At 37.9% G+C, this 11723-nt stretch overlaps 1 protein-coding gene across 1 annotated transcript; it reads right to left on the minus strand.

Moving 5' to 3' along the window:
* Nucleotides 1-2018: 2018 nt before the first annotated feature.
* On the minus strand, nucleotides 2019-3089 carry LOC103716347 (uncharacterized). Its single transcript, XM_008804308.4, has one exon. The coding sequence runs from the start codon at nucleotides 3087-3089 to the stop codon at nucleotides 2019-2021; it is 1071 nt and encodes a 356-aa protein (XP_008802530.4).
* Between the last annotated feature and the right edge of the window lie 8634 nt (nucleotides 3090-11723).

An 11723-nucleotide genomic window follows, 5' to 3' on the forward strand; every position in this document is an offset into this window, starting at 1 on the left:
CTGAGGAGTTCTGTCTGCAGCTTTTGATCAACATTGTGCTGCCAATTATGTATAGAATAATTTGATTTACGATCATTAATAGCAGATCAGATAATTGCCATTTTGTCCGTCATAGACTCCGGCTATGTTTTTATAATCTGTACTCTAATTTTGTGAACTTAAGGTTAACATCTATCTTGAAAATCTGGAACAGGGGACGAGATTTTCATATGTTTGCCATTATGGTATAAATTAAAAAAACAAAGACTAATAGCTGTTGCTTATCTTATTATTTTTAAAATTAGATTCTCTTACAAAAAAAGAGTCATCTAATTGAGGTATGATTGATAACTTACCAAAACAGAGTTATATTCTTGTACAAGAAAATAAAAATTCCAACGAGTGAATCATTAAGTGTGGTTCCAACTTCCAACTGCACATGGAAAGCTAAAACTCTCGTCCTTGGCATTTATTATAATTTTTTATATGATTTCAATATTAGTTATATGAGAACCAATAATGAATATAGAAAAAATTGTATAAATTTTTTTCAAAATTTTGTGATTTATATTTTTATTTAAAATATTGTATTTTTAATTAAATTTCGAAAATTACGAATTTGTTGCAATAGAGCCAAACATCCCTATGAAGTCTAACACCGTCAGCTACGGATATGAAATTATTAATGCATCCTCAGGTCTTCATTCCTGCAAGGATGTTAATGATATTTTACATCTAACGTTCTCGACTCTCAAAATTGAAATATCCTAAAAGTAGAAGAGGGATGAAAGTCATGAAACCTTTCTCATAGAATGAGACAAGATATAAAAAGATAGGAAAGAGGATTAAAAATAAGGACTTTGAAGTTAAAAAACTTCCAAACATTGTGTTATTTTATCTTTGTGACAATTTGTCCAAAGAATGTGAGATTATGATCGTTCGTAGCATAAATTGCATTCTTTGATGTTGGCTAATACTTCCAACAGGCAAAAGGAGCGCGTGATATACTTGTGATTTGTGAAACTAAAGTGGGAGGATGTTAAAAGTTGTGAGAATGCTTGTATTTTTAGCATGTTTCCACTTTATCTAAAACTATGGTAAGGTGCCTATATGTTTTAGGAAGACAACAGGTTAGGTGCCACTGAAGTAGTGGCATCAACTGAAATAATGGTACCTGTGCATGTAGTGGCCCCGAAGTGCAACATATATCACTTTCATTTAAGGCTGAAAATGTAGCAGCTAGCAAGCAGCATTTACTAGTAGTAACACACATTTGAACCATATTAAATGATGTGTGTGCATTTAGTGAGGATGCTGCTACCTATTTGCACCTATCTCTCTTCCATCAATCCAAAGAACATTGTTATCTCATTAGAGCATGCAAGCTGAGTTGTTCAGGTTTTTGTACTATATGAGTGAATATTTTGATACCATACATTTTTTATATGCATGCAGTCATTACCTCGGAAATTCAACGGCAAAATCAACACAAAAACGAGCAAAAGAGCAGTTCTAAGGAGTCCTCTAGGCAATCTATGGCATGTGAAAGTACAAGGCAATAGTGAAAACTTGTACTTTGGAGAGGGTTAGCAAGAGTTTGCTCAAGCCCATAGATTACATGCGGGATTCTTTTTGGTGTTCGATTATGAAGGTGATATGGTTTTTAATGTCACAGTATTTGATCTGAGCATTTGCATGAAAGAGTACACTCCTGTCAATACTAGCGAATCCAATGCCAAAAATCATGCCGATGATCTTATCTCTGCATACAATTTGGAGAGAAGTTTGTTCCCTAGTCTCTCTGCAATTACAAATAAAAGGTGGGCTCGAAGTTACCCAAATAAAAAGATTTTTTTTTGAGGGTTATATCAGTAAAAATTCAAAACAATGACTCACACCTTCCTCAAAATCCCTTATTTCTGTCATTTTACCCTAGTTCAGCTAAACTAAAAATTAAATAAGCATCTGAAGTTGACTATTTACCCACAACATCGCGCGCTAATGGGCGCTAGAATTTTCAGCTGCCGAGCTTCGCATCTTCAGTAGGGCCGTAGGGAGTTTGCATAGGAAATCAAAATCGGATAACCTGAAGGGTAGCCTTTTTGCAACTCCTTCAACGCCCTTTTTTTGATATCGTAGCTATAGATAGAGCTATTCATCACAAAAACAAGCGTGTCGCTGTTGATCACCGTAAACGAGTGCACGTCTCCCGGACTTGTAAGCCCCATCTCCATCATGCTAACTTGATATTTTTCAACCCATGCTATGGTCCCTTGATCCCGAGACATCGCCCACAGTTTAAAAATTGAAGATCTCCGGCAACTTATCAAGCACAGAGATTTCTCACCCCACCTTGCAATCCGAATCTCATGGCAATCAGACGCCTTCGTTGCCTCTCTCGGGATCGAAAGAATCTCGGAGCCCTCCTCTTCGATATCAAAGGCGACAATGTACGGGGCCGTATGCATGTACGGCCCACAAGTTGAAGCCAAGTACACTGTCCTGCCGCAAATAACCGGATACTCCAGTTGCAGATCTCTTGGACCTCCATCGACCATCTTGTGGAACTTCCATGCATTATCCGCCGAGGCGTAGACCCTGAAACAGTAGGGGGAGTGCCAATCTGGCGGCTTTGTGAAGCAGACCAGCTCGTAGCCTCTCGACATCCGGTCGACGGCGACGCCGATGCATGACAGGTCGTGATGTTCTTCGCCGGTCGGGGGCGGGATGAAGCGCAGCGTGGCGATCGGAGCCACCGGATTGCAGACGCACAAGCTGCCTAAGATTCTAGACTTGTTTGAGCAGAACACGAGACCGTTGGCTGAGGCCCGGACGACCCTTTCGGCGTGCTGCAAGAACCGGAGGCCTTCATTGGGTATGCCGGCATGAGGGTCGAGGAGAGTGAGGACGACGGGGCCGTAGTATGGCCGAGTGAAGAAGCCCGAGTCGGCTTTGGTGTGACGAGATTGGGTAAGGAGGAAGTGATTGCATGCAGAGCGACGCAGAACGTACCGACTGAGGGTTCGGAGCTTGATGATGGCTTTCGCTGGGAGGAAGGAGAGGATCCCGGCGACTTCGTCCTCGGAGAGGCGTTTCAATGTGGAGGCCATAGCTGATGATGGTTCGCATGGCCAGAGCGAGGGTTATTTATAATATCCTGTGGATACTCCCAGTTCGAGTCGGAATCTAGCGATGCAGTCCGTGATTTCATCGCCCACCGTCCACGTAGATGGATAGATCATAAACTGAGGAGGATCGGGACAAAGGGTACGTGGCAAGGGAATCGAAACTCCCACTTAGGAAAGGGATGCAAGTTTGTATTAATATCAACTACCTTCCATCATTAGCCGACAATTGGCTTCAGGTGTCGACTTTATTCATCACTTGTGCCTGGAATTCGACCTTCAGTAGTAAGAACCTAGGAAATCTATTCCTTTTTTCTGTCTCGCTGGACCCTTTACTCACTGTTTGGTGTGAAGTATGCATAATTATTGAACTTCTGTTTTTTGTTATTTGTTTTTTTTTTACCACCTATGTCCAGGTGCGTAGTTCTGAGTGCCAAGGAAGCTGAGGACAAGTACATAACATCTGTTCATATCCAAAGACATGTCAAACTGGTCAAGAATATCATCTCAAAAAAATTTAATTCTCGACGTCTTAGGATTGCCTCAAATTTCAATTCTATATATTTTAACAAGGGTTCATCTGAAGCTGCTTCCCTTGCAGCAGGTTCACTTATTGAGGTAATTTCATGTTCAATATTCTTAACCGGTTGCAATTTAAATCATCTCCACCCAATTAGTTAGAAACATTCTAAAATAATTTCACACCATCTCTTAACTGGACTAGTTACTGAATTTTATAAAAATAAAGCACCTCAGTCAGCTGCATTCTACTCTTATAAAATAATAATGGTACCTTCTAGGTTAACATCAAATGCTGTTTTTGCTTATTCCTCGAGTAGGTGTCTGAAAAGGTGGCCAAAGGGGATTTGGATTCTGCTATTGCCATTGTGAGGCCTCCTGACCATCATGCAGAACCTGATGAAGCTATGGGCTTTTGTCTCTTCAATAATGTTGCAATTACAGCTAATTTTCTCTTGAATGAAAGGGTATGTAATAATTTTTGTTTGCAAATTCTTTACCAAAACCCAATTTGAGGGTGGCATCTCTACAAAATCAGCCAAACATGTAGCTATCTGATCCTGAATAATGAACAAGTAGACTATGCTGTTTTATTTTTTGTGAATGTTAACTCGTTGTGAAGTGATCTCATTAACATGGCTGTTCATAACAAGCATATTACATATTGTAGGTTTGATTTTGGAAGCTTTTATCCTGCTCGTGATGATGGTTCATATTGCATGATTGGTGAAGGGCCGGGTGCAGGATATAACATCAATGTTCCTTGGGAGCAAGGACAATGTGGTGATGCAGACTGTATAGCTGTCTGGGACCATGTATTGCTTCCTGTGGCTGAATCTAGCAATCCTGACATTTTAATGATTTCTGCTGGATTTGATGCAGGTTATTTTCTTTTTACTTCTGTCGAAATTAGTTTTCTTTTAGTGCATGCCTGCAAACCATCTATTCAGTTCAGGATTTTGTGCCATATCTATTATTGGCGTGCAATGGAAATTGTTCATCTGGATGCTTTTGCATGCCGAATTTTCTGAACAATATGTGCACTTGTATAGATGCACTCACATAGATCTGTTAATATTAGATTATCTAATCCACCAACAAGCGGATTGCATAGCAAAATTCAGCATTTTGGCTTTCCAGTGTTTCTTCATGCAGCTTTAGGCCTAATGGGTTGTTTCAAATTGTTTAAGCTTAGATTTTTCAGCTTCTCATGTGATTTCAAACGGTTTCTATTGGAACAATCCCAAATTGGAGAATTTGTCTGTTAAATTGGATCAATTCAGATTGATACAATTAAAACATAATAATTATAATTATAAAAATCAGAAAAGAGGTCTTAGACAACTTCCGATATAAGTTTCTCTATTGTGATGGAATGAAATCCTCAACTTATTGGATTAATGGTTCATTGGATCAACTCAAACAATAAATTTGAAAGTTATACATACTCCATCCAATTAATGCAAGACGAAGTTGCTAATGATGTAAAGATAAGCAGTCACATTTGTAGATGGAAATATTTACTAAATCACTTGACAAAGCGTGTCTTGGTCTCTTGGGTCCTCATTCCTAGGACTAACAAAATTCAGGTGGTTTCGCTGGTTTCAAATTATGTTTTTCACATTACTTTTTGGCGATGCTTTATCCTAAATTGGTGGAAACTAGGCTAGCATGATCATTATATTTGAAGGTAGAGACGAATATCTTTCGGTGTTTGCAAATTAATCAAGCTTGTAGTACTGTTGGACTTCTGCTCTCGATGTTTTTACAATGGTTCTAAACAGTAAAAGGCCATTTTTGGTGAGAAACAGTCATGTAGCTACTGCATGATTTTCTGCTGTGATATCCTGCAAGGCTCAAGCTCATATATGGTTTACTAGTAAGATGCTTTCACTCAACGCCTAGCAGAGGTGCATATAATGGTATTGATAACCTAGCAGATGGGAAGAGCTAATTTCATCTGCCCTTAATTTTAATGAAGCAACTCAACTCTCATATAGCATTATTTGTTTTGAAAACATTTTTCTTGTTTTACTAATTTGCTAAATTCACCAATTAAAATCAATGTGTTGGGCTGAGTGTTAAACAATTTATTTAAGTTTCTTTCTTCCAAAATATTTTTCTAGTGTGCTTTTTCAACAGCTATTGATGATCCACTTGGTGGTAGTTGCATCACCCCATATAGATATTCACTCATGCTGAAAAAGGTGAGTAGTTTCTACAGTCTTTTTTTGTCTCATAAAAATTTTAAAATATATCCCACAGAAATTCCTTAACAAGTATGAAAACATTTCTTGTCTTTATCATGTTAAATTTTGTGACGTTATATTAATTCTCCATCTCTACAGCATCAATATTTCGCTGCTGCTACTTATTTCAAAAAAAAAAAAAAACACTGTTACTTTATTTTTATTTGAACCATTCTTGAAAGCCTCTGTTTGTGTATTTAAGATTGTCATGTCTCCACCTGCACTCTCTTACAGAATCCAGTGTCTTCTGTCTGAACTATTCTAATCTTTAACATTTACTTTGTAAGCTGATGGGGTTTGCCCAAGGAAAGATAGTGATGGCCCTCGAAAGAGGTTACAATCTTAAGTCTATAGCAAATTCAGTTCTTGCTTGTGCAAAAGTTTTGTTGGAAGAAAAACCCTTAGTTGGATCCATAGAGGTACAACCTTTAGAGTCCACATGGTGTGTCATACAGGAGGTATGTTGCTTGTTTATCCCATACATATTTTTTGATTGGTTTCATGTCCTTATTGAGATATATGCCCTTATTGATGTGGTCCTCTTTGTCCAGGTTCGTCATGAACTAAAGACATTCTGACCGGCATTGTCTGTTGAGTTACCACAAAAATTATTGGTTAGCAGTAGGAGACCTTGCTCAATTGAGGTGCAGAATTTTCTTTTTTAGTTTCTTCCTTTTTTTTTGGTTTTTTGTTTTGCTTGAGCCAAGGCATAATGGACTCTGGAGAGCTCATCATGGCTAACATATCAAATTTGAATTATTAAGCCTCTTATGGATTAATCATGTGTTTGTTTTTTCCAATAATATAACTGTGACTTCAAACACATCTAATCAGATGTGATTTTTTAGTGCTTTCATTTTCTACTATCCCCCCAGACATTTTATTATTTTAACTTTCTTATTCAGTACTAATAATCAAAATTAAATTATCAAGAAAATGTAAATTTACATAATTAAAATTAAGCTTGTTATTTTTTTTGATGGTTTTATCCGCACATTGTGTTTTGATAGTTTGTGAATTAGACTTAATTAATTTCTGGAAATATATGTCAAGGTTTTGTTCACCATGAATCTTGTGCTACCGACAATGTTAAGTCTAATAATCGGAATTTCTTTTTATCTTAAAGAATATACTTCTGACTTGAATTTAATCAAAGCTAACTTAGTGAAGAAGAGGCATCCTAGAATGTCTTTTATCACACCTATATCATTCAACAGTAACAGATTTCTTCTTATGCCCATGCATCCAAGTGTTGTATTAGTTACAAACAATATGCATACCATGATACCCTTGATCAATATGGGCATAACGCCTGATATTTTAACTATGGGAGGCAATGCGTTGAGTTTGTCAAGTTCGAGTTAAATAGAGCCAGGTTTAGGACTAGTAACACTCAAGCCATACCCAACCTATTTGTACAATAACTGGCTGGAAAATGTAAACCCCATACCCGACAAATTTATTTTACATAAATGCATACCCATGCACTAACCAATTTAAATTTTTACTCATCAGTCATACATATAATTGAAAAATAAAGCAAAACATGATATGCAATGATCACAAACAACAATCAAATTTTAACTTCAAAGATATCATCAATAAATTTAGAAGTTTTATCTAAATTAATAAACTTAAAATTTTTTACTATATGATAGTTATAAACTAATTAAAGATAAAAGTAGCTAAAATACAAACCCCATATCTAGAACCCTTAAGGCTTGTTTTGTCCATATTTAGTGAACCGGACCCCATAAAAGAAAAATATAGATAATATCAACTATGTTGGTTGGCCGTACCGGTACCCATCCAAATATTCGACACTGGATCTCAACTTATTTATCCAACTTTTGTCCATTCTATTAGAATACCGATTGAATCGCAGTTTATGTAAAAAAGATAAACAAAATTAGGGATGAAGAAGGATGGCCTACATATGTAGAGTAACCGGTTCATATAAAAAGTTTTATTTATTCTTTTGTCAAACCAAGCAGCACTCCATTAATTCTCTGATTCCATATAAAGGAGATGAAACCAAATGAACAAAAGTATATTTACTGCTGGCTTCAGAAAATGGATATCAAGAGGATGATCAGTGGTGGCAAGCAAGAAAAGAATCAGGCCCAAGAGCAAAAGGGAACACCAGCGGAGGTATGGAGGGAAAGAAACAGAAGAAAGGAGGTACAAGATGACATCTGAGCATGTAGATGACTATGACAGCAGAACTTAAGCACAGAAGGGACTAATGAGGCCTACTATAAGCATGCTTCAAAGAATCTAGTATTTGACATATGAAACATGAAGAAAATACAAGGCATTAGGTGAAGGGATCACTTAGAAAAAGGAATGATCAGGAAATGGAATCTTGCTTGACAGACCCTTTCTTGCCTAAAGTTCCCTGGTTAGAAATTCAGTTTGATTCTTGGAAGATGGTCTTCAAGAGTTCAGGTTGACAACCAACAGTAAAACCCTGCTGAATCAACCCATGGAACTTGATCAAATTAGAGTTGCCCTCCACAGCTGAGCTCAACCTCAACACTAAGTAAATAATGATGGTGATATGTTTTGAGAAATCCTATCTATAGAACTACTCAACTGGAAAACGAACAAAAAATCAAGGAGGCCCGGATCTTCTCAAACTATTTCAAAATATATCTCAAAGTATTTAAAGATCGCCAAAACATGGAACTGGCATGTAGGGCAGAATAGGATCCTAGATCAGCATCAATGTTATACTGCCACCTTTGCTGGCTAGATAGGATGACGGACACCCAAGAGAAAGCAGCATGACTTAGGAATTTTTCTTAGAATTAGTTTTTAGTTAACAATTTTCTACAATAGATAAATAAAATTCGTTGAAAACAAATAAAAAATCAGATAAAAAGAATAGTATAAGTGCATAGTGCATTACCTCGTTGCTTCAGACCGGTCGGTCGATGCCGGTCTCCGGACAGGAGGGATGCCGCTCAATCAAGGCTTGAGGGCTGCTCGGACGGCGCCAGAGAGAAGGAAGGAGGAGGAGATCCTCGGACGGAGGCGAAGTTAAAGAATCAGTAAAAAAAGGAAAAAACACCCATGAACACACGAATAAGAGGAGGCAGAGAAGGAGGAGAACAAGCGACAAAGAGGGAGCGGAGAGAAGAGGAGAAAAATACCTCGATCGGAGGGAGTTGGGGTCGGTCGGTTGGTGTCGGAGAGGAGGTAGGAGGAGAGGAGGTTGGAGTTGGACGGTCGGCGCCGGAGAGGAGGAAGACGGGGGCTAGGGCAGCACCGGAGAGGAGGAAGACGGAAGCTAGGGCAGCGCCGGAGAGGAGAAATAGGGGAATAGCTAGGGCAGAATGAGAGCCCGATCGGGGTCAGGCGCTGAGTCCTCGCCTTCGACGATGCTTATAAGCGTCGTCTTAGATTGACGCTTATACGCGTCGTGTTAGCTCGACGCTTATAACTATCATTTTAGGTCGGGGACAACAATGATGCTTAAAAGTATCATTCTAGGTTCAGTTCCTACACTTTCCAGCGTCGTTTTCACTTAAGGACTACGACGACGCTTTTAAGCATCGTCGGTTCTTTCAAATTACCGACACTCATTAGAAGCGTCAGTAAAATTTGGCGCGGGAGCCAAAGTTATCGATACTTTTCTCTAGCGTCGGCATTCAAGAGTCGGCTTTACTTCTTTTTTTTGTAGTGTCTGTAGCTTGAGAAATGTTTGCTTAGATTTATATTGAATTCATGTTTGTTCATATTTAAGCAGGCTTGATGGTATGTTATTATTGGCAAATAGCAGCTACCCCGCAGAAATCCATGAAAAGAAAAAGGCGGGCAGCCGGAGCATTTAAAAGTAAGCACAAGACATCTGAAATGAATAGTTTTTGTGCATCAGGGCCACATTTTAAGGCCACCATAAAGCCTTCAAACCTTTTCTGGAAACCTTACATGGTAAGTGCTTGATCCTTTTTTCATTGCAAAATTATGGATGGATCTCATTGAGTTTAGTTCTGGAACTCCAAAAGTTCTATATCCTCAATCAAGGACTCTCATTAAGATTTAAGCTAACTTTTGTTGTCCATACTCAAACTCTGATGCAGATAGATCTCAAAAAACCTAGTGATCACATTCTATTGTTTCATTTAGTCATGCTTCCTTTTATTTCCTCAATATGTTTTTTCGCACTAACATGCATCCTTACCTTCAAGTAACTGAATAATCCTCAGAGATCCGAAAGGGCGGTTGTGGCCAGTAAGAATATATTATTCAAGCGACAATTCCTTGAATCCCCATGCACAACTTGGTGCTGGCTGGGAGACTTTTTGCATCAACAACAATTTGGAAGAAGATGACACATGCATTTTCAAGCTTGTATCCAAGAGGAGTAATGACATATTGCATGTCAACATTTTCAATGGCAACCAGCTCCACTGCCAGTTATTGTCTTGCTTTTTGAAGCATTAATCTATATACAACAGAAAGGTGGATGGTAGGATTTGGGTTTTCTAATGAAATGTGCTCTTTGCTGCCTTTTTCTTTTTGGTTTGGACTTCATCATGATCTACAACTATTAATGGTTTATCACATCTCAATCATTTGAAATTATGCTCTGTGCTAAAAAATTATAGCAGTGCCATGGACAACATATTGAATTTAACATATGCCTCTTGCATAATAGGTTCCTACATGAAAAAAGTCTTATCCTTAATTACTGCTTGTAACCAAATATTGGTGTTTGCTGAATCAGCGAACCTCGAGCAAGCAATCACATGAGCTATTTCTTTTGCATTGCTAAAAATATATGGTATGATCTCTCTGTCGAAAAATAAGATACTTGGGACCTTTTATTTATGTCCATTAAAATTTAAATCCTAAGGCTCTTTATGTACTGTTTGATGATGCTTCACCGGACTGTCACAATAATTTACAACACAATCAGCTTTCCTAATCCTCGATGGAACAGTATGTTTGCTGTTGATAAATACTATTTTAATTTAGCAATCTGTCTGAAAATATGTTAATACAACTTACCTACGCTCTCTAGATAAACACAGAGCAATACTTCATGTAAATTTGCTCCTCAGGCTGTCAACAACGAGGAAACTGTCAGCTGCTAATGAATCAAATCATCATGCACTTGATGATAACGGCAGTTTTTCCTTTCCTTTTCCTTTTTTTTTCTCATGAATTTTTTCTTTGCTACTTATATGTTTAAGTATGAGATACCTCCCTCTGGACTATTTGGTTAATAAACCATGACCACTTTTTCCTGTTGGAAATGGACATTAAGTCTCTCTTCCTTTTCTTTTTTGTGGATCTAGAAGGTTTTTTACAAGGCTTAAAAAAAATGTTCTATCCAAAAATAGATGAGCACTAGAAAGCAAAGCCTACTGGTTGTTGCCCCCAGATTTATATAAAATAAATTGATCTCGCACTTTCAAGATCCTGGCCATGTAGTCTTGAAAAATCTCAGCAAACTCTGACTGCAGTATTGATGTAAAGAATTGCCACAAGAAGTTTGTAGTCCGAGTTTTTTTGGGGTACATAGTTTGTAATCTGAGATAATCGTGGCAGTTCAACTTGGAACTATCACCATTCAGAGAGAGAGAGAGAGAGTGCAACAACAGGTTGGTGTCGATTGCAGGTTCCAACTCTTTTGATGGCGGAATTTTAAAGGAAGAATAACATTATTTGGATTAACAAAAAATGGTGTTTGTTGAGTCAAAGGATCTCTAGCAATCAGTCACATAATGGAAGACTTGCTTGGTAGTGGGGTGGTTTTTTCAGAGGGAGGAGCCAAGGAGGAGGAAGACAAGCTTTCACCTTCTTATTTATTAAGTACAAGAAAAACTAATTACAGAAGGTT

This window comes from Phoenix dactylifera, chromosome 3 (assembly GCF_051530095.1).
Source record: "Phoenix dactylifera cultivar Ajwa chromosome 3, Ajwa_hap1_PhDact_Kaust_v1.1, whole genome shotgun sequence".
Taxonomy (NCBI): Eukaryota; Viridiplantae; Streptophyta; class Magnoliopsida; order Arecales; family Arecaceae; genus Phoenix; species Phoenix dactylifera.